The 23643-nt window shown below is 34.2% G+C and overlaps 5 protein-coding genes and 1 non-coding gene across 6 annotated transcripts; 5 read left to right on the top strand and 1 right to left on the bottom strand.

The window, feature by feature from the left end:
• Positions 1 to 479: 479 nt before the first annotated feature.
• LOC141706455 (uncharacterized) lies at positions 480 to 3796 on the bottom strand. Its single transcript, XM_074509216.1, has 5 exons — positions 3640 to 3796; positions 2150 to 2264; positions 1902 to 2001; positions 1512 to 1583; positions 480 to 1043 (listed from the first exon to the last, which is right to left on the bottom strand). The coding sequence occupies exons 1-5, from the start codon at positions 3695 to 3697 to the stop codon at positions 915 to 917; spliced, it is 474 nt and encodes a 157-aa protein (XP_074365317.1). The 5' UTR covers positions 3698 to 3796; the 3' UTR covers positions 480 to 914.
• A 100-nt stretch (positions 3797 to 3896) lies between these two features.
• TRNAD-GUC (transfer RNA aspartic acid (anticodon GUC)) lies at positions 3897 to 3968 on the top strand. The gene has a single exon. It is a non-coding gene; the product is annotated as a tRNA-Asp (tRNA).
• A 758-nt stretch (positions 3969 to 4726) lies between these two features.
• Positions 4727 to 9900, top strand: LOC141709056 (MLO-like protein 9). Its single transcript, XM_074512950.1, has 15 exons — positions 4727 to 5076; positions 5856 to 5913; positions 5993 to 6255; positions 6815 to 6931; positions 7012 to 7066; positions 7203 to 7291; positions 7644 to 7718; positions 7801 to 7889; positions 7999 to 8048; positions 8135 to 8175; positions 8265 to 8438; positions 8614 to 8649; positions 8733 to 8800; positions 9002 to 9062; positions 9245 to 9900. The coding sequence occupies exons 1-15, from the start codon at positions 4951 to 4953 to the stop codon at positions 9437 to 9439; spliced, it is 1497 nt and encodes a 498-aa protein (XP_074369051.1). The 5' UTR covers positions 4727 to 4950; the 3' UTR covers positions 9440 to 9900.
• A 44-nt stretch (positions 9901 to 9944) lies between these two features.
• Positions 9945 to 12421, top strand: LOC141709058 (peptidyl-prolyl cis-trans isomerase FKBP18, chloroplastic). Its single transcript, XM_074512951.1, has 6 exons — positions 9945 to 10256; positions 10896 to 10966; positions 11054 to 11140; positions 11351 to 11500; positions 11580 to 11639; positions 12029 to 12421. The coding sequence occupies exons 1-6, from the start codon at positions 10031 to 10033 to the stop codon at positions 12089 to 12091; spliced, it is 657 nt and encodes a 218-aa protein (XP_074369052.1). The 5' UTR covers positions 9945 to 10030; the 3' UTR covers positions 12092 to 12421.
• Positions 12422 to 17181: 4760 nt separating this feature from the next.
• Positions 17182 to 20394, top strand: LOC141709055 (outer envelope pore protein 21B, chloroplastic-like). Its single transcript, XM_074512949.1, has 5 exons — positions 17182 to 17358; positions 18189 to 18263; positions 18359 to 18511; positions 19045 to 19143; positions 20166 to 20394. The coding sequence occupies exons 1-5, from the start codon at positions 17266 to 17268 to the stop codon at positions 20247 to 20249; spliced, it is 504 nt and encodes a 167-aa protein (XP_074369050.1). The 5' UTR covers positions 17182 to 17265; the 3' UTR covers positions 20250 to 20394.
• Positions 20395 to 21575: 1181 nt separating this feature from the next.
• LOC141705014 (RING-H2 finger protein ATL8-like) lies at positions 21576 to 22130 on the top strand. The gene has a single exon (XM_074508094.1). The coding sequence runs from the start codon at positions 21576 to 21578 to the stop codon at positions 22128 to 22130; it is 555 nt and encodes a 184-aa protein (XP_074364195.1).
• Positions 22131 to 23643: the final 1513 nt, after the last annotated feature.

The raw sequence follows: 23643 nt of genomic DNA, 5'->3' as shown, positions 1-23643 counted from the left end.
TTGAACCGATTAAAATCAAATAATAAATTATCAAAACCGAATATGATCCGATATAAAGCCGAATAAAAAGGAAATCTGAATTGAGTTTCAATTGTCATAACTTAGTGTACATGTAGGTTAAAGTAGTAAAAAAATGCTTAACATAATAATTTATTAATTTTTAAAAATGCGTTATTTACATTAATAGTATTATGTTTTATAATAAGATATTTAAAGTATTACATTTTGAAAAGGATGAATAAATTACGGTTCAAAAATATTTGAACTGAATTTGTCCGATTTCGATCTAAATTTCATCCGATTTAATCCAAATTAGATCCACACTATATTAGATCTGATCAGTATGGTACCCGATTATATCATGATCCGAAACTGATCCGACCCGAAACCAAACCAATTCTCCGAATACATAACACATTTAATAATAATCTAATAATGTAATTGGTACAAAATTATTTAATATGCAAAGATCATATATAGAAATAGTAATCAACAATCTCATTATCGAATCAAGAAAAAAGTTAAATGACAATTAAGTTAATGCCATTAAAATTAACCGAGTAGCCTCTTTCAACAGAGGAAAATTAAACACAGAGTCTCCATTTTCATTCAGCTTTGGTGATCCATACAACTCAAGATGTCACACTTCTTAAAGCTTCACTTACAGAAACCAACTCACTACCAGGAGATAGTCCATGCAACGGCTCGTTAACCATCATCATATCATTATAAACTATTTCGTATCTTACTGAAATTATCCAAATAATCGAGGATGAGTTCGTACATAAGAGAAAGCAACAATGGCATTCAACAGAAATGAAAAACGGTGAAGAAGGTTATTTCCCATATTCAACTGAAATGAAAGAGGGTGAAGAAAGTTATTTTGCGTCCAACGTTGATGGGTAACAGCGACTCTAAGCTTCAATTTCATCAGAATGGATAGAAGCTCCATTTGGAGAAACTTCTGTTCGCAGGTGAGCAGAAATATCGTCTATGTCAGCATTAAGCCCATTAATAGTAGCTTCGAGTTTCTTGCGAGTCATCTGTAAATAATATATCTTGTGAATGTCTTGTGCAGCAAAAATGCAGTATGTAAAATCTATAAATGGCGCATTTTTGCTCCAAAAAGCTACTACAACTGCACATCCATATTCAAGGTTGTATACGCTACATGTATCTAAATTTCAAGATAAAAGGAAAGGAATTAAATCCCCCCCCAACAAAAATACAAAAAAAAACTGTTAGGTTGGCATAAATATTGTTTTGGATGAATTCGTGGTTCCTTTAGTAATTGCCCATCTATTATCAGTTTCACATTCTACCAGTATACCAAGCACTAAGTAATCTCAGAGAAACCGCTGTTTGATTAAAAGAAATGACACTGCTACTTATGTCCTGCATCTAATCACGCATAATAGTCAATTTACTTGTAGCAAGACAAAGTTTTATTTCTGAAAATGGAGCATATGCAAAACAAACTCAAAAGAGCCCAAAGATCGAGATTTATTTACCTCCAAAGCTTTCTCCTCGCCATAAATGAGTGCAGGCAGCTTCTTGTCAGCTTTTGATAGTGCCTTGCTGATCTGCAAGAGATTAAATTCAATTGAATGTGAAATTTATAACTTTGGAAGGGATTATCCGCGCACTAATCATACTCTTAAAAGGACAAAAATGTCTTAGCAAGTTTAATGATAGCATCACACTCTACAATTAGTCGGTTCAGATAAGAAGTTTATATAAAGAAGTTAATTGACAAAGTAACTGAGGTGCATATCAGCACTTGTGTCTAAAGTAAAATGCATGAAAAAACGATCAACCACAAAGGTATTAGGTATCATCTTACTCTTACAATCAATCACTTGTCCAGATGAGACATTTGTTTAAGTAGGTTAACAAAGTACCTGAGGTGCATATACAGCACCAAGAGCGCCAATAATTATTCCACCTAATACAAATCCGCCAATGAAGATGCTGTTACCGCTGCCTGGCCTTCCACCATCACTGCAATTAATTAGAAGATTATTGCTATAATTTTCTCAAACATACACCATCAAGACATATTAGTATTCTCCAAAATCGACCGCTGCTTCAATTTAAACTTGCAGAAATTAGGCAAAGCAAAACCAGTGAAAACCGTAAATGTTAAGACCTGTAGGCTGCTTGCACACTGATTGCCCTTTTAGCAGTAGGCCGGGTAGTCTTGTAAGACACATTTGTAAAATTTCCACCTCCAATACATTGGCCAGCTGACCTAATATGTGAACCTATGCCAAACACGAAAAAAGGACTTTATGATTGTTGAAAGAGATTATCAGCCAAGCAATTTACAGTCAGAGCGCAGTACATCATATTCAATTATTCAGTATTTCAAACTGCTACACTCACAGAAAAAAAAAATTCACTATATGTTATTGGTTCATAATATAGCATTGGTAAACTTATAGCAAACAAACACTTGACCATTGCGCTAACCACCATCTTATACCAACTCCTTTTCCGAGGAAATAAATCAATAATAATTACTTTTATAACTTCAGAACAAACAGTCTCATTATATTGGCAAAAACATATTTTTCCACTTGCTCGAGTAACAAAATGGTGTAGCCGTGTAGGTCACCAGTCACCTCGAACCTGGATTAGCACAAGGTGTTTTTCATCAATGAATGGTTCAATAACTAGACATCTTAAGGCAGGAAGCTTCACTGCTCTATCGGCAGTATAGGGTAATACAACAAGGTTTTTTCGGATGTTATAATCTGCTGTCATCAACATTGAATGCAGAGGAGTAATACAAGTACCACTGCAAACAACTTAAACAACTTCAATAAGCTCATTATGTTATGGACAAGAAAAAAAATTGTTTGGCAATGTTCCTAGCAACTTGCAAGTCAAAAAGTCCAAATTCAATTGTTTGGTCCTTTTTTGTCATATAAATCTTATGACTTAAAATCTAATTTATAAAATTCAAAAAGGAGAAAATAAATCTTTTTTTCCCGCTAATTACATATATTTCAATTTACTTGAAAATTACGTTTTTTATTATAAAAACAAAAGAATTTGGTAAAATATCTGAATTTCGAACTTATGAATCAAAAACAAAATCTATACTGGACCACCAGAAAAAATGCCCGTAAATACTCCATCCATCCCAAAATACAATTTTTTTTTGACTTTTTACGTCTATTTTAAGATGTATAAAAATCTTAGCTCCGCATACTTTTTTCTAAAATTTCTTTTCTTGAATTAAAATTTAATATGTATATTTTTATTCAGAAAAAAAACTTTTTATTCACCTTAAAATACCGTAAAAAGTCAAAAATGATATTTTGGGACGGAGGGAATACATACTTAAGGGAGTTATATCACAGTTTATTTTAATGATTTTAATGATAGAATTCTAATTTTAATGATACAGTTCTAATTTTTTTAATCAAATTAAAAAATATGTACTGAGGAACATTAAGCTCGTACTATTATAACCGAAATCAACCTAGTGCAACCATAACTTATTTAATAATAGAGTTTAATGCAATAGTAGAACATATAGGCAAAAGAAAAGAAAATAATAGAAAAACAGATGGATATGAAGATCTAAATAAAGACATAAAAACTAAAAAAAAAATGAAAATGAAAATGTACCTGGTGTTGGTGAATGGGTTTTGTTGACAAGAACTGAGTTGGAGAGAGTAGTTGTCATTTGAGGATGTTTTTTGCAAACTGGAGAAGAAGATGAATGCAACACAACACAACTAAACTAAATTGCCCAAACACAAACAAAACAAAACAAAACAATCACCTTTGATTTTATCGATGTCTGTACGATGACAACTATAAAAACTCAGCTGGTTGTGGTTGTAAAGGGGTCATTATAGGAGAAGTGTGACCTCGAACATCAAGTCGTTGTAGTATAGTGGTAAGTATTCCCGCCTGTCACGCGGGTGACCCGGGTTCGATCCCCGGCAGCGGCGCTTCTTTTTATTTTTTGGAATATTTTACTTTTCTTGATCAGGATATGTGCATATTGTTAATTAGTACTTTTCTTGATCAGGATATGTGCATATTGTTAATTAGCGTAATCATTTGATAATAACGGATACAGGAATCAGATAATTAGCGTCATCACAAGTTTATAATGTGATATCTCTCATTATTTTGTACTCATTTTTTTCCCTTTTAACTTTTCTTGATAAATAATATGTGCATATTGTTAATTAGCGTAATCATTTGATAATAACAGATATAGGAATCGAATAATTAGCGTCATCACAAGTTTATAATGTGATATCTCTCATTATTTTAATGGATACATGATTCGGATAATTAGCGTAATCACGTTAAATTTCCACACCGTGATCCAAAAAGAAAGAATTATAATTTGAGTCAATAAATTGTGAAATTGTTGTGACAATAACGGCACCTACTTTCTTTCCAAAATTTATAATGTGGCGGTCCTTGCTTAGTCCACTCCTATGAAATCGGGAAATTAGCGTAATCAGAATTGTGACTAATTAAATTTTAACACCAAGAAGTGATAATTTGTGAGTCACTAATATGTGAAAATTGTTTGTGTGACAATAACTTCACCTACATTCTTTCTAAATTTAAAATCTGGTGGTCCTTGCTTAGTTACACTCCTATAAATACTCTGGGGATGATAAGTTTTCATTTAAAACCAGGCAAGTGTGCAAATGTTTGCCTCCAGTTTAGCATTGATATCTTACTAAAAACTGCCATGTGTTTGTTTTTTAGTTTCTTCCCCACAAACAATCTCCAATGTGATTTTCTTACAAACTAATGAGCCATAATTTTCTGTCCCCGTAACACAACCGTACTCGTATTTTTTGTTTCTTCTCATTATCATTTCCAATTTCATGCATGATTGTTTTTTGGCCTCATGTGGTTTTCATGTTAGATGTAAATTTCCCATAGGAGGATTAAGGTTTACGAGAAATGTCTGGAGGAGACGCGTCTGGGAGGCAGCTCGATCAGACGCCCACGTGGGCAGTCGGTCTTGTTTGTGCTGTCATTGTTGTTTTCTCTATTTTGTTAGAGAAGATTTTGCATCATTTCGGAGAGGTAAGTGTTTATTCTTGTGCAAGAACTGACTCTGTATTTATTGATTCTTATTGCTGCTATTTCAAGAAGCACATTTTACATGATTTTCCAGTTTGCGTTTCTCATTTCAATCTTCATGCAACCTATCTGTGGTTCTATTTTTTTCTATTGCTGAACATTGTGTAGTTTCTTGGATTGGTAATAGTACAACCGATGACAGCTTGTGTATTTTTCGTTATATGTTGGATTTTGTTGTGGTCGAGCTCCAAAACTGCTAGTCATGGAGCATTAAGAGAAAAATTTATAAATTTGAGATGAGAAATGCATGTATTGAAGAGAAGGCAGACACCTGCTAGCCTCGAGGGTTATTGTACGGATTTACATGTTATACTTTTTTTTCTAAGCATTTCCATGTCCTGTACATTTGGCATTTATCATGATTTTCTGAAGTTAAAATATAAAAAGATCAATCTATTCTGCACAAATATTCAAGACTAATGCTTCAGTAATCGCTTTCCATTTTCCCATGTATCTCCATCTATCTCTTCTCGTCTCATATTTTGGTATATATCGCCATCATGTCTGACCTGTTGTCGTCAAAAATTTCTAGCACTTTGTGATTGTCATGCCCTCATGAGTAGAATTAGAAAAAAGATGTTTATTTAGTCTCGCTATCCTATCCACACCGGTCAAATTTTGGTCGATAGCAGAGAAGATATTTTTAAGAACAAATGTTATTTTAAATCTTGACTAATCTTGGTTTAGTATTTTTGCCACTAATAAAATATTTTTCTTTACAGTATTTTGAAAAAAGGCACAAAGTGGCACTATTTGAAGCTCTTGAGAAGATTAAATCAGGTACAAACACCGGATTGTATGCAGCTCCAACTAAAATGATCTTGTGGTCCTTACGGACTCTCCTCTTTCACGTTTGCAGAGCTCATGGTTCTCGGATTCATATCATTACTTCTCACGTTTGGGCAGAGCTACATTGCTAGAATCTGTATTCCTGATAAGGTTGCAGACTCAATGTTGCCATGCGCAAAGCATGCTCAAGGTGCTCATAAAACTGAAGGTGAGGCTAATAAACCTGAAGGTGGAGGGGAGAGTAAAGGTGAGGGTGGTGGGCATCGGAGGCTTTTATGGTATGAGCATAGGATGTTATCAGGAGGCGGAGGGGGCACATATAAGTGCCATGAGGTAGGTACATCCCGTTATATAGAAATTAAAAATGTCGGAGTCTTAAACTATTTCACTCTATAAAAACTAACAGGTGGAAATAATTCTTTCTTCAAAGTAAATTCCAACTGACATGCACTTGCACAGGCAGATAGGCTCAAATCATAGATGACTTAAAGTTGCATCCTGAAAAAGAAGGGATGCGTTGAAAAGGATTATCCTGAAATTAATATTGATTAATGAACTTACTGACAGGAATCAACCTGGGTCCAATCTCTCCATTTCCAGAGATTGATGTGATTTTACTTATTTTACTGCAGTAGCTAGTCGAAAATGAGTCAAGAACACAAGTAAATAAACTAGTTTAGCAAAGAAATATTTCCTGATAAATCTATAAGCTACCTTATAAACTTAGATGTAGATTTAACATGTAAAACATAAAATGTGAAAAAAAATATATAAAATATTTTTACATTGTAGCTCTAGTTTCATTTAAAATCAGGCAAAGGATAAATGAAATTTGTTATTACTTATGAGCAAAAAGCACTGACTGAATATAAAGATGCATTTTCTGATATAGGGTCATCAACCGCTAATATCTGTTGGAGGTGTTCATCAGTTACATATCTTCATCTTCTTCTTGGCAGTGTTTCATGTTATCTACAGTGCCATTACAATGATGCTTGGAAGGGCAAAGGTATCAACACTGTAGTTACAATTTAAAGCTCAATCTTTCTATGGAAGGAAACTTTTACAGCCTTCTTTTCTTTATTTCAGATTCGCAGGTGGAAGAGTTGGGAGCGTGAAGCTGATCAACTTGACCCGAACAATGGTCTTTTCTTTAAACTGACCAAATTTCAAAATATTATCTCTCTCACGATTCTAACAATGAACTGAACCAATTTCTGTAATTCCAACAAGTAATTAGATTTTGTTTGATTAATTCTTACTATGTCTTAATAATGTAGAGCAAGCAAAATTCAGGCTGACGCACGAGACATCTTTCGTGAGGGACCACACTAGTTTCTGGACAAAATCACCTATCCTCTTTTATATTGTAAGAGAATTTAAAATATTATGTCACCAAGCTTATATGTCATGAACTATCGTTCTTTCAGTACAGATTTGTCTTTCCATCATTGACCTGAATCCATTTTTGGCAAGATGATGCATCATAATTCACCTTCATTCTGCTGCTATTTAATTTAATATTCAAATTGTGGTAGTTCTTCTAGCTTCATGTATCTTCGTTTGAAATTAGGGCAATTATTTTAACTTACTCGTAGCTCCGCTCACTCAACAATAGAAATTATAATTAGAATCTACATCAACCCACCGAATTGTTCAGTAACTGACAATAAATTACCTAATTCTCTACTCCTTTTAACTGATGCATTCACCCATTTCAGGTATGTTTCTTACGACAATTTTTTAGGTCTGTTCGCAAAGCTGACTACTTGACTATGCGCCATGGATTTATCTCCGTAAGTTCTACAAAATGTATAACTTTCGTCAATCTGTATCAAGTTTTTATAACACTTCTCTGATGTTTCATTGATCTTATAGGTTCACTTAGCACCTGGAACTAAATTTGACTTTCAAAAGTATATCAAAAGGTCTTTAGAAGATGACTTCAAGGTTATAGTGGGAATCAGGTACAAAACATTCACAATATAAACATTTGAATATAGTACTGCATATCCATGTACATCTTTTTCTTAGCATATAAAATCCATTGAACTGAAGTACTGCATGATATTTCAGTCCGGTGTTATGGGCTTCAGCAGTCATCTACCTGACTCTTAACGTTGACGGTACATCATTTCTTCAAAATACTTTTTGTTTTTACCTGAACATTATATTTAACATTCAGTCATTTATGTTCATTGAACATTTTCAGGATGGCAAGCTATGTTTTGGCTCTCTGTCCTGCCGCTAGTTGTAAGAAACTTATAAGTTGCATATTTGTCGTCATCATTATATTTGATAAGAACATTAGAAGGATTAACCATTTGGTTCGTTGACTGAAGGTAATTTTATTAGTTGGAACAAAGCTACAAGCAATTATATCGCAGATGGCCATTGAAATCACGGAGAGACATGCTGTAGTACAAGGCATACCTTTAGTCCAAGTATCCGACCGTTATTTTTGGTTTAGTTGGCCTAGACTAGTTCTCCATCTCATTCATCTCACACTCTTTCAGGTAACTTCTGCCTCCTCTTTAAAAATCTTTATGTTTTAGTGTCTTGTCAATATTCTAGTTTGCCCTTTCTCGAGCAGCAAATTTACAAAGCGTTTTGATGGTCTGTGCAAGTACTTTTCACAATGCTTTCAGAAATTTTCTAACTAGTGCAATTAATACTTTTCTTCAAGTGCAGAACGCATTTGAGATAACATATTTCTTCTGGATATGGGTAATGAAGTGATCTTTCCCTTGAACTTTTCCTCTTCATACACTTAAGCACTCTCTGTAAGAAGTGATATTTTCTTGATGCAGTATGAGTTCGGGTTGCATTCTTGCTTTCATACTCACATGGGTCTGCAGTATGTTAGACTTTTCATCGGGTAAGTCTGATTGTCGATTCATTTTTTCTCAAATAGACTCCAGAGAAAAACTAATGCCTTCCATGCTCTAAAATTTGGGGCATAATAAACTGAACTGCGAGTGCTGATGTGCTATAACATAAAGTCATGTTGTACGCGTTATGCAATGATGACAATAACCAAAACTTGGACATTCTAAATGATCAGTGATTTATTTGGCAGGGCTGGAATTTTGGTTATGTGCAGCTATATAACCCTCCCGCTGTATGCCCTGGTCACACAGGTACTCCTTTATGCTAGCGCCTTCTTATTATGTGTCCCTTCCCGCAACAAAGTTCCATTCACCAGATAATTTATGTTAAGAAGAGTATTTGCATTTGTAGTATCATATTGTGACACGATAATTATAATCTTGAATTTGAGCAATTCCTTTTTTTTTCCTCTATCCCTTTGTGGGAATTTCAGATGGGATCAACCATGAAGAAGTCTATATTTGATGATCAAACTAACAAGGCACTAATGTCATGGGCCAAACATGCAGTAAAGAAAAAGGCTGATGGAAAGCCTGCACAACCTCCTATTCAGAACATAGCCACTCCGAATGATTCAGTTCTCGATTCTACATCACATCCAAATTCTAAAATGCAAACAAGCCCATAGAAGACACAGCAAACATTGGTGCAAGTGACGCCATTCCTGTACCAAGTCCATAATCTAGCGATAATAAATTTCAACCTGGTGGCCTGCAAATTACCATACTTGTATATTTTTTTGCTGATGTGAATAGTAGGAGACGATAGCCTGTGGCACGCGCTGAGCTGACTTTTTTTTCACTAGCACCTTATAAACATTAACCTTGGGAGTACTGTTAGTTTTTACTTTTATGTGTATAAAACAGAGAAACATAGGATCTTATAGTACCTAGTGCACAAGTCTCCGAAGAATTTAGGAAAAGGTCATGATAAACGCAACCTTACCCTTATTCCGTAGGTGTGTAACTTTCAGATTCAATAATGTATAGATTAGTACATTGTTTTGAGTGGTTCTGTACAGTTGAATTCTTTAAATGTAACAAGAATTTACAGTTCATGTAATTCATTATATTTGCCCACTTCTTGAAATCAAGGGTATAAAAGGAATCACATAATATAAGTGGATATACTTTGGATAATTTTATGCAACTGCTGTACTAGAAAACACACACATACATATTGTCTTGCAAAGATTTATGTTGTGTGCAAATCAGTGGCCATGGCTTCATTACAAAGATTTGGAACATGGGCAGTTGAATGTTCGAAACCCAGTAGCAGCAATGTCGAAACAAAGCAAGTTATAAGGCCAATAATACCCATATCAAGAAGGTCTGCAATTCTCATATCTGTTCTTTCTGTGGACCTCATTGCACCACCATTTCAGACACTAGCTAGGGAAAGGCGCAACCGGAAAGTCATCCCTCTCGAGGAATACCTCACAAGCTGTGAGTTAATTCTTTTCATTTCTTGCAGTTTGATCATTTTGGTTCTCAGTGTATTTTTTTAGAATTTTAGTTTGATTGAATGTTACTTATTGACTAATTTGTAATAGTTATGCTTTTGATTGAGTTTTTAGTGAATTTAGTTTTATATTTCAGCTATGCATTGGACTTGCTCTTAGATTAATTGTATTTGTAGAGCTGTTTTACTGTATTTTATCTTCTGAATTCTGCTGTTCTGTTGCATTTTTGCTGAAACTTCATGTTCCTGTCCTATAAGATTAGGGTATTTTGTATGCAACTCAGAATCTCAGACCTTCCGAGTTTGAAATACTAGGGTCATGCTCAATTTCTCGATAACTAAACAGCATAATTTTTTTTTGGGTTTACATAGATGCTGAACTTTTGGAATTGATACGAGTAACCAAGTAATTACAAGAATGAGAACTGAAATGATCCAATTATGCCCTGCTCTGAACAACTTGAAGTTTTAGGAACGCTGATAACTTAACAAATTATCTGTTTAGATGCTAATTAATGCGCTTATTATTGATTCCGGACTGTGTCACTTAATGTCTGATAGTAAGCAAGATAATTGACAGAATAATGACTATCTCTACGGCATTAATAAGTTGTTTTGAACAGCTGATGGACTGAAATATTTTGATATTGTTGAAGGAAAGGGTCCAGTAGCTGAAAAGGGGTCTACAGTTCTGGTCTGTTTATTATGGAAATCAACAATAATTTGTATGTTGTTGACAACTTAACTTGAAGTTCTCTAAATCTAGCTTACATCTTCATAGGTCCACTTTGATTGTGCCTATCGCGGTATCACAGCAATTTCTAGTCGAGAGTCAAAACTATTAGCTGGAAATCGCAGCATTGCACAGGTTATTGCATTTTTTTATACTCCAGTAGCGCTCTTTTCAGCCTGTCTTTCTTCTTAAATATTTATATTGTTTGCATAATCGAACATGTTCTTTTGAATGCTGTCAAACAATAGCATCTCCCATCATATGATTCATGGTGATCGGTGACAAATGGTCTTAGCAGTTAGCACCCGACATATATACTAATCAAATGTCTACGCTTGAATGTAGCCTTATGAGTTTAAGGTTGGAGCTACCCCTGGTAAAGAACGAAAGAGAGACTTTGTAGACAATCCAAATGGATTATTTTCTGCACAGGCATCACCAAAACCTCCGCCAGCCATGTATTCAGTTGTTGAAGGGATGAAAGTCGGGGGAAAGGTAATATTATCGTGATTCCTTTCCTTTATGTTATCGTACTATTTACATGAACACTTACAAATATCTCATTGATATGCAGAGGACTGTTGTTGTTCCCCCTGAAGCTGGCTATGGCAAGCGAGGAATGAATGAGATTCCGGTAAATCTGTAACCATTATTGTACCATCTTCATATTTGAATGTTCTGTTTTTATTAGGCCATCTATGTGTAGCTATGCAGAATGCACTTCTGCAGTAGAAGAAAAGATCTTAGAAAGCATTTGTTATAAGAATAATCTAAAAGCTCTGTTAAATGTATAAAAGATATATTCAATCAGAGTCCACTTATTGTTTTACAAAATATCTAAGCTACTTCTACTTATTGTTAAGTAACCAGTCGCTCTAAAACCTTAAGGTGGTAGAGGAAGACCCGAACAGAATCTTATACTCTTTAACACTCCCCCTCCATCGTACGATACGTTTCGCTACGATTGACAACAACAAATACAACCAATTCCAATACTCATTCTCTTTAACACTTATTTTGCAGCCTGGCGCCACTTTTGATCTGAATATAGAGCTCTTGGAAATAATGCCACCTGAGGGAAAGTAGGATGTGAAGAACTGAAATTCGGGCAAGCATTGCACAACAATCTTCTTTCGACCTATATTTCTTATTGCAATGAAAGTCGATATTTCTGAGGACCGAGTTCATCTTCTATTCCTTTGTGTTCTGTTTCTACTTCAGTTCCAAAGTACGGTTACCAGTAGTTTCAAGGTGATAATTATAGAGTTCAATAGCCTCTTTAAGCTGTAACCATTCCCTCCATGAGCCTTTTCGGATTTTTACTTTATTCTTTCTGTTCACAAACTCGAATTTGTACAAAGAAAAATTATGCTTTGACAACATTGGAATGAATTAGTTAGTTTGCTATTGAACTCCCCCTACACTTCTTGCTTGTTCGACTTATGACACAACCGGTACCACGCCGCACCACCTCAGACCCAACACGTGACAATGTTCTAAGTACGTGAAGTTCCTCGAGGCAGGGTACTCAGTCTCTCAGGTTCCAATTTATTGGCATAATATTTTGAATACATTAAGAGAGTGTTTGGAAATTTGCATTTCATTTCAAATAATGGATTTCAAATGACAGGATTTTAGTTGTCATTTCAAATTCTCATGTTTTGGATTTCAAATAAAATCCAAATATAAATCTCCAAACAACTTATTTGATCAAATCCAGAATTTCAAATGAAATCCAATTTACCAAACGGTCCACGAAAGAAAAACAAAAGTCAAAAACCATCAACCTGAAATGTGCAACCTCAATCAATCAAACTGATGCCTAGTGCCGGCAATTTCATATATAATATTTACAGAAAATAGATACAAAATAGATTTAAATTTATATTTCATAACATTTACTACACTTGAGTCTTTATAACTTATTGACTTAAGACTCGACTAGTAAAAATTTAATATTTAAATATATATTTTATTTATCTTTATTTTTATTATTAATTTTTAATTACACGAAAAACGACACGAAACGTACATGAAATGAAGATACACGAAACGAAACGAATCCTTAACGGTTCGGGTTTGGGTTAGGCATTCATGACACGAAACACGAAAGTACACGAAACGAACGAATTGCCAACTTTAGTGATGCCCCCTCGTATGCGATTTTCACCATATTTTTTCGACAGAGATTCAAAATTTTGATATTTTCAATAAATTTAGTAGCTATTTTATAAGTAATCTATAACATATTATAATAATCGGAATTGAATATAATTTAATTCAACGGTTATCCCCTAATTTTAGTTATTAAATAAATAAATAAATATTGTTATATATCTGCTAAACTACTAAATTGTTATACTAGACTTAGAGTATTTATACTACTAAATTACGACCACAACTTATCGTATTATTAAAAAGAAATTAGTGGTATATATTCGCTAAACAACTAAATCTTAAACTACTGGACATAATCTACTTATTGCACTAAACTACGACCACATGTTATCCTATTATTTTTATTATAAATTTATAATTATTATATATTTATATAAATATTTTAAAATTATAATATAATGGGATATATAATTTTTTTAAATAATAACGGAACCGTGCGATTAGACCTGGCCACTTGTGCGGTCCGTGCGTGCCGGGCCGGGCCGCACACGGGTTGAGCACTGGATATATAAACACTGAACCGGCCTGCTTAATTACGAACCGGGCAGGGGCCGGGTTTGAACCGTTAAAACAGGACTCGTAACCGAACCGAACCAATTCGCGAGTTTTCTTTGGAATTAGGGTTTAAACATTAGGGTTTAAACATTAGGATCACCAGAGCTTTCTTTGGAAATATTGCAATGAGTTCATTTAAAATTACATCGTCCCAGCAGCGAGATGTTATCCGATGATCTTATTTGCGAACTTCTGTTACTACTTCCGGTGAAGTCACTACTCCGTTTCAAGGCAGTGTCTAAGCAGTGGTGTTCCATAATTTCAAACCCTAATTTCATCGAATCTCACCTCGCTTTCAAAAGTCGACGAGATAATTTAACATGTGGCGAACCGTAGTTGTTTGGTGGTCATGATTTGACCGATCATCCGTACATGCAATGAGTTAAGTATTTGTGTTCATGGATTTTTTTAGGAAAATGCTAGAGACCCCATATTTCTCTGCCAAATTTTTTTCACAAATCTGATGTGTCACATGAATAATTGGCAACCTTCCTGATAATAATATGGCATCACCGACTTGTATGATACGATTGCTACTATAGTTTGGGACGATAGGCGAGTATTCAGAGATATTAAGTTGTGGAGATTGGATGATGTTGAATGCCTTGGTGCTGGTGGGGTTGAGCCATCCTGGACATTGATGCTAAGTATCAATCCGGATTCCTTCCCGTTTGTCTGTAGCTACCTCACTGCTAATGATCTCCTCCTAATGACTAATGGTTACAAATTGGTAGTATACTGAGAGTCTAGTTTCAATCCAGGATTCAAACAAGAAAGCTGAATGCTCATCAAGCTGATAATTAGAAGAGATGCAGTCACTATGTTAGTGTTTTTGTGTTTGTTAGCCGGCTACATTTGTTTGGTTAATTGACTTATGTTATGTTTGGTTGAAATGAATGAAATTTGTAATATTTTGTGGGTAAATATTTCTGAATTCTATTTTTTCCTTCGGGTTTTTTAATGTGTGCCAAGGATCACACAATAAGCACTAACTCCCATGAGTTTGGTGCATTTTGATTGATCCTCTGATCGTAAATATTAACGCACCCCCTGCATTTACAACAACTCCACCAATAAAAATACACAAAACTCATAAAATTTAGTATTTATTGTGTGCACTTAGGCACAAATTAGAAAGACCGTTTTTCCTTTACTACATTGATATCAATCTGAACAAAAGCTTGGTCCAGTCAATTTGGAAATGAGCTATTAAAGAACTTCGTGCCCTTCTGAAGCTTAAATAACTTCTTTTAAGGAACCATCTCGGATAGCTCAGCTGGTTGAGATTGGGACTTTAAGAGTTACCATCCCAAAGTCCTAGCTAGGTTGAGATTGGGACTTAAGGGTTATCAACCCAAAGTCCTAGGTTCGATTTGTGTTTGTTAGCCAGCTACATTTGTTTGGTTAATCAACAATTATGCTATGTTTGGTTGAAATGAATGAAATTTGTAATATTTTGTCGGTAAATATTTCTTAATTCTGTTTTTTCCTTTACTACATTGATATCAATCTGAACAAAAGCTTGGTCCATTCAATTTGGAAATGAGCTGTTAAAGAACTTCGTGCCCTTCTGAAGCTTAAATAACTTATTTTAAGGAACCGATCTCGGGTAACTCAGCTGGTTGAGATTGGAACTTAAGGGTTACCACCCCAAAGTCCTAGGTTCGATTATAAGTGGATGCAGAGATGTAAGTATGGGGTAATAATCACGATGGATGTTGTGCTAGCCCTTTACAAGATTAGTCGAGGTACGCATAAATTGCCCCGGACACCCGTTTATCACAAAAAAAAAACCTTTTTAAAAGGAGAACTACAAAGAAATCAAGGGAGTTACTTACACAAAATTTTAGAGTATGTGTTATTATATAACAGCAACAGGAGAAGCTAAATGTAACGCAAATGGAAATTTCAGGACTTGATAAGCATCTTGAAATATTGATTTAAGCAGCAACAGCTTCATCTGTATCTTGGGCCCTGTTGCCTAATGACTGGTTGAACTAGCTGATTTTTTCAAATTCTGTTTTGACAAACAGTTTGAATGTGAAATAATCTAAATTGCCTCTGCTGGAAACTATTTATTAGAGAATCATCTAATATTTTTTTTATTACGAATGTCATTTTAATTACTAAACAATGATAATATTTTTAGCATTATATAATGGATATTCTTTTATCTCGGGTTGAGAAATGATAACTAATTTATACCTGATTCTAAACATGATTTAAATCAGGCTAAATAAAAATGATCCGATGAACCATAGTTATTATCAGAATTTCATGTATTAGGGCAACTCTTGTAGTTACTGAACTTTAAATTAATAATCTAATAGGATTCTACTAAAAATATTAAAAGAATATAATTTCATTTTGGGTTAATTATCAAACAACTAACTTAGTATGTTTCAATATATCATATGAGTCACCATAAAAATTTTGGTCTCATTTAAATCATCCAGTTGATGACATGTTTCATTTCATTAAATAATTTAAAAGATATTGACGGAAAAAGATAAAAAGATATTCTGATTGTTGATTGTGCTATACTAGAGTCCATTTCAGACTATACCCACATGTATATATGATTTTCAGTCGAGTTTTTACGGTTATTCATATTCCAAAAATATTTATTTTAATGATTATACTCGCTCTTCAATAATATGGAATAAAGGAGTATGACATGTCCACATAGATAACACAACAACCACCTTATCAAAAAACTTTTGTTTTTAGTATTGACTTTCGAAAACTTTAACGGGATGACCCAAATTTTTATTTAAGTAATTTAAATGAGACCAAAAATTTTACAATGACTAATTTGATATATTACAATGTACTAAGTGATACATATGATAATTAACCTTTTTATTTTGTACTTACAAAATAATTTATTAAAGAAATTCATTAATAAATAAAACAATTAATAAAATAAATGCTAATACATATAAAATACTAAAAAAGGTCGCTAACTTAAAATAATACTCTCTCTATCCCTTCCATTTGTTTACAATTTTCTTTTTGAGATGTCCCTTCCAATTGTTTATATTTCAAAATTTTCCAAAAATAGTAAAAATTTTATAATTTTTAAATTAACTACATCCACTACTTTCCTCCACTATATTCACTTTATACATATAATATTAATCGGTTCCACTACTTTACTCATTTTTTTAATTTTTTTCCACTAATTTATAATTTTTCTTAAACTCCGCGCCCCACCCAAATATAAACATTTCGGAGGAACGGAGGTAGTAACATTTCTCAAGTGATGAATAGTTCAAATGATCAAAAATTTATTCTCTGGTGTCATGTACAAGACTTGCTAAGAAATTTTCTTAAAACATGTACTCAGCTGAGAGCTGAGTAAGCCATATTTATAAAAAAAATTAAAAACACCTCCTTTTCAAATTTAATAAATCACAAAAAATAAAAAAGAGAAAAACATGTTTATAATGGAGACAAAAACCATGTAAATATGGATAAAGAGTGTGGTGCGAAGAAGCTAGGGTTTTAGAAACAGAGAACCCCAAATGGAGACTTCTTTGAGATATGCCGGAGATTCCAAGATTCTCAGAATCCGTGCCAAACAGAAGATTCCCTTTGATTCTCATACCCATCTTGAGGTATATCTGTATCTATATATGTATCTATATATATTGTAATTGTGATTTTTCATTTTAGTTCATTGTTATGCCCTTTGAAATCTTATCACTTTATGTTGTGTTTGTTGAATTTGCCTCATTTTTGTTGCTAAAGTTGTTAAATTTAAGGTAAAAGGTTTGACCTTTTCGATATTTATTTGTACACTATTGTCTCATATTGAGGAATGATTGTTGAATTCAAAGTAAAAATATGATCTTTTGATATTTATTTGTAACACCCTGGTCTCACATCGAAAAATGTTTGTTGAATTAAGTAAAAATTTGATATTTTCGATATTTATTTGTACACGATAGGCTCATATCGAGGAAAATTGCTTGTTGAATTAAGTAAAAATTTGATATTTTCGATATTTATTTGTACAATATAGGCTCATATCGAGGAAAATTGCTTGTTGAATTAAGTAAGAATTTGATATTTTCGATATTTATTTGTACACTATAGGCTCATATCGAGGAAGGTTGTCGAACTCAAAGTGAGAATGTGATCTTTTTTATATTTATTTGCAACACCCTAGTCTGGCATCGAGCAATGATTGTTGAATTCAAAGTAAAAATTTGATCTTTTCGATATTAATTTGTAACACACTAGTCTCATCTTGAGGAATGGTTATTAAATTCAAAGTAGTAAAAATTTGATCTTTCAATTTTTATTTGTAACACCTTATTCCCAAGTCGGGAGATGTGTATATCTCGAAGATTTAGAATTGAATTAAATTACATGCCATTTTGATATTTATGGAAAGTTTTATTATGGTTGTTTGTGTATTTGTATTTATGCAAATTGGTGACAGCTTCATGGAGAGCTAGACACGAAGATTGGAGCTCCGAGTCACTTGAGTGGAATGATAAGGCACTTTTATCCGGATGTATGCTCTATTTATATGTTTTGGTTTTTCTTGATGTGTTTCGGTGTTTTGCTCTGTTTGTTTGTTTTTTTTATGTATTTGGTGAAATTTTGTAGTTATTGGCTAGTCTTGGTCTCGGTGCGCAATATGATAAACGGCAGAAACTACGTTATGTTGTTCGTGGAAAAAAGGAATTTCCTGTGACAGCTGATGGGATGGTTAAGTTTCATGTCAAGGGGAGATGTGATATTGGTAAAGATTTTATACAGGTGCGTGTTTTGTGTATTAATAGAGATGGATTTTGAAGATGTGCATATAGATAGGATTTTTACCTATTGTCAAATTGAAGTATATGCAAATACTCTCGTCACTCCTCTGTCATGGTCCAAAAGTTCTACGACCATTGTTTGATGCGGAGTTTAGATATCCCTGAGCTTTGACACTTAAGACTGGAGAATGCCTAGCAATAGAATAAGTTTCGATATCTATGTGATGCATTTTCACAAAAAAATTGTTTATATTTGAAGGACAGTTATATAGCAAATTCCTAGGTGTAAGCATCTTTGCTAAATTTTGAAACCCCTCGTGTCAACATGTCATGGACTGTGGGATGGAAGACTAAAATTTTTTAACAGAAGGAGAATGAAGTTGTACATGCTCTAGATTGGTGCATATTTGTATTTATTCTTTATATTATTTTATTACAAGTCCAGCAACGACCCCTAGGATTAATAAATTCGAAGATGAGTATAATAGTCAGAAATGATTCACTTTTCTGCTTCTTAATAATGTTTTTACACAGAGGAATACCAAAGGGGGTGCTGAACTTACTTGGGACATACTTAATTTCCGGAAGGACCAGGATGTCAGATTGAAGATTGGCTATGAAGTTTCTGATAAGGTATCTTTCCTTCAGCTACTGTTTGTTTTCCATTGTCCAGATTAGGCTGGATCAAATATTCTAATTAGTTCCAGTTCTTGTGCAATGAAACGTTGTTACTCTTTGTTGACTCCTAACAACAAAATGTAATTAATCAAGTTTTTTTAGCTGTACCTAGCAAATGTTTCCAGCATAAGGTACTCTACATACGTACATATTACATTTTGAGTTGTCAATCTTGTATGAATTTATCCCCAGCAGTACTGGGAAAGTATTGCAAATCATACGTCATCGGTGCTGTCGATGAAAAATGCTCCTGGAACATGAGACCTGATTGGTCGTCAAATAATAGTTACCTTTCTAATTATTACCGGTAACGATTGCCAATTACAGAAAAAATTTGTAATATGTTCCAAGATAAAATACTCCTGCAATATGGAATCCAGTTGGTTAGATGATTGTTAGCTTATTATTATAATTTTGATTGCAAATCATTCAGCTTTGAAGTACTCTAGTGAAAGATAGAAACTTTTAGAACGTGTAAGCGACTGAATGAATTGTGGCTTGGTTAATATTTGTTCTAGATATGTTAATAATAGGATGCCCCCGTCTGCTGTCTATTAGTTATCTGCCTCAAAATGATAGTGAAGAATATTGCCTTGTCAGTTTCGTGGATCAGACGGTATCTGTGTCACTGTGATGTTTAAGATGCAGTAATGACACATGTAACTTTCTTTTAAAATCAAGATCCATTTTAGGATCCCTGTACCTTGTCATGTCACAACTATAGTAAAACATAACTTTCAAGCTACTAGTGTTATGTGAATATGCAGTTTTGATTCGCTGCTATATATGTGTATCAAGATTTGCATAACAATATTTCCTACTTTCAAGGCAATTGATCATAGCAAAAGCTTGGTGTTTTTATGCAGGTTTATGGTAGGTTGGATAGTGTAATGATATAAAAGCACGGAAATAATCTTAGCATGAACATCTATTGCCTACCTTTCCGTGTCTCACTAAATTTTGTTATGTCATTGCAGATCCCGTATATGCAGATCAGAGAAAATAACTGGACATTCAACGCTGATGTGAACGGCAAATGGAATGTAAGATATGATTTGTAATAGATGAAACGATTAATTTTTGTTGAGCCGAGGGTATGTTTGCAGAACGTGTCTGCAATTTGTGTCTCGTTCTAGTTAATAACTATGAAATCGGCTCAAGAATCGTGAAACTCTTCTTTAGCTTTCGGAAAAATTGTTTGCTATATTCGTTCTTCAGGAACTAAAATAGTTTAAGCTGATCATGAATGTGTACGTGTTAGTTGTACACAGTCTTTTTGTGTGCTCAATTTTAGGCAAGTTTGTACTATAACAAGATAAGAAATGAAGATACAAAGAAATACGTTCAACACCTGATGAAAACAACGGCACGAAGAAATGGTTTTGTACGGACAATCTACTTTTTCTGTTTTCTTTTTTTTAAAAAAAATAAACGAGTGAAGAAATAAAATTTAAAATTATAATCAGTATATCATGTGGCAATTAAATTTTATTGTTATGTTAGCTTTACATATCCATTTCGTATATACTAATTGATTAGTCCCAATTAGGGTAATTATCGATCCGAGTCGAATACTGACAGTCTTGACTCAAACTCAGTTAAAAATGTTAGAATATCTAGTTCGAGCTCGACTTGATTATTACTTAGCCGAATTCTAATATTGTGCGGGTTGAGATTCGAATAACTCGAGTTCGAACTCGACTCCATTATTACTGAGCAGAATTATAATATTATACACGTTGAGCTCGAATAGTTTAACTCATTTACGAAACACAATTGCTTTGTCTACATTTTACGGGAGGATTAATAATTTGATATGACACACCCAAATTGCTGTTAAATAACACGATAATAATCAATTATCTATAGTTGTTATAATTAATCCAGTTGTATATCATTTCTTTAAATAACTAGACATGATTAATCAATTTTGTGTACATTTATCCATTTTTATTAGTAAAATTAGCTTGATAGTCACTTTAATAATTCCGTTTGCGTAGAATTCTCATCTACAACTAAACATATTTAGTCTATAATAATCGTGACCCCAAATAACAAAAACCTTCTCATTTCCTAAGCTATTCTCAACTCCCCCATCCTAACTCTCTCTCTACTCTCTTCGCACGTTCCTCACTCTCTCCAGCTACTCTCTCTCTCTCTCAAATCTCTCCCAAAGACATCTCTCTCTCTCTTAAACACTCTATCTCTCCCTCTCTTAAATCTCTCTCAAAGACATCTCTCTCTCCCTCTCTCAAATCTTTCTCTCTCTCTCAAATCTCTCCCAAAGACCTCTCTCTCTCTCTCCCTCTTAAACAGTCTCTTTCTCTTAAACACTCTCTCTCTCTCCCTCTCTCAAATCTCTCTCAAAGACATCTCTCTCTCCCTTCATGACTCTTCTACAGCATAATTCCAGAAAGCTCCTCACCACAACGGACTCACCAGACTCCACCTCCGACGACGCCGCAGCCTCCGACTTCATCGTCATCCTCGCCGCTCTTCTCTGCGCCATCGTATGTCTCCTCGGCCTCATCGCCGTCGCTCGCTGCGCCTGGATTCGCCGCTTCTCCGGCCGAATCACCGGAACCTCAACCTCTCCACCTCATCTCCACCCTAACAAAGGCCTAAACAACAAAATCCTCAAAAAAATCCCTAAATTCACCTACTCCGGCGAACACGCCGGAAAATACCTCGACTGCGCGATTTGCTTGACGGAGTTCGTCGCCGGAGACGTTCTCCGATCGTTACCGAACTGCGGTCACGGATTCCACGTCGGATGTATTGACACGTGGCTGAAATCTCATTCTTCGTGTCCGTCGTGTAGACAGTTACTCGTGGATAGTAGTTGCCGGAAATGTAGTGAATTGACGGCGCCGGAAATCAGAGTCGCCGGAATTGAGACGCTGGGACCGAGACAAGACGATACGTATCGGTTCTTGCCTTGATTTTTTAAATTAATTAAAATAAATTTCGTTTTAATTTTAAATTATTGTGAAAATTAGGTAGTGTTACGTAGTTACTAGCGCACAGAAAAGCAAGTCAGTTAGAAGATGACGATAGCTACATTTCACGTGTATGTATATATACAAACTTTGTTGTGAATGTTTACGTAAGTTTATATTTTATATTTTCGTTTTAAAATCAATCAATTTGAATTTGGTCTCGAAAACGAATACTCGAAAAATCAGTTTCGCATTTTTGGTCCTTGATATTTTCATATGGTGATGTATTATATTTCCGTCTTTAATACAATGATGATGTTTGTTTTGTGTGGCAATCAAACAGGCAGTTGTCATTATTCCTTGAGTTTTATTTGTTACAACCTCGCACAAATTATATGTTTTAAATTAAATCCCGGAAGTGTGGTTGAACCTAATCCCGTATAATTTAATTTGGTAATCGAATGTTACTTTTATTAGTCGAAAAGGCGATTTTTCGAGAAAAATATTAAAAAAAGTGGTTCTTAACGACCTATTTTCCTAGAATAAAATTAGTACTGAATATTCGGGTCGATGATTATATAGTTACTATGCCTTGCAAAAAACGCCCATCAGGCCGGGCTTTATCCGGTTTTCAAAAAACTCGGTTTTTTTTTAAACGGATCGGGCCGAGCTTTTTTAAAAGTCGGGTCGGGCCGGACCGGACTTCCTAAGAAATATAAGGCTCGTTTTAGGTTCGCGGGCCGAGCCGAACCGGGCTTTATCCGGGCTTTTTATTTATATATTAAAAAATATATTTTAATATTTTACAACTCGAGTTATGAGTAGTTTAAATACCGGAGAAAATAATATTTTAATATATCAGATAGAGTAGTTTAGACACTGAAATAAATAATTACTTTTAATATAATATAAAAATAATCATATATACTTTAATTGTTTCTAATATTATGATATATTATTTTTAAAATCATAAAAAATATTGTATATTTTCAAATTTTATATAAAAAACGGTTTTTTAATTAGGCTTTTCAAAAAGCCCGATTTTTATCCGTACCCTGAGGGTTTTCGATTCGGACTTTTATAAATCCGGGCTTTTATTCAGGTTTCGGTCCTGGCCGGATTTTCGAGAAAAAAGGAGGCTCATTTAAGGCCCGCGGGCCGGGCCGGGCTGGGCTTTTTTCCCGATCAGGCTTTTCGGACTTTTTTCCCGAATCGGATCGAATTTCGGATTTCGGATTTTCTGAACATCTCTCCCTCGCTATCAATTGCAAATTTGAAATCACGGTTAATACATATTATACCGACTAAATTCAGTCAATTTTCCGCAATTTAATAACTAGTGATAGTAGTAATTTTCCATTCGTATGATGGAGTATTAATCATAGTTATGTACAAAAATGATTGATTTAGCAGTTGCACCACCGAAAATGCTACTAGTAGAGAATTTTACTTAAGAGTAATAATGATGATTAATTATAATTGATGGCGCTTAATAACACTCAGTGGACAGTGATAC

This window comes from Apium graveolens, chromosome 2, assembly GCF_009905375.1.
Source record: "Apium graveolens cultivar Ventura chromosome 2, ASM990537v1, whole genome shotgun sequence".
Lineage (NCBI taxonomy): Eukaryota > Viridiplantae > Streptophyta > Magnoliopsida > Apiales > Apiaceae > Apium > Apium graveolens.
Note: the sequence above shows the minus strand (reverse complement) of the source record. Positions and strands in the feature narration are given on the sequence as shown.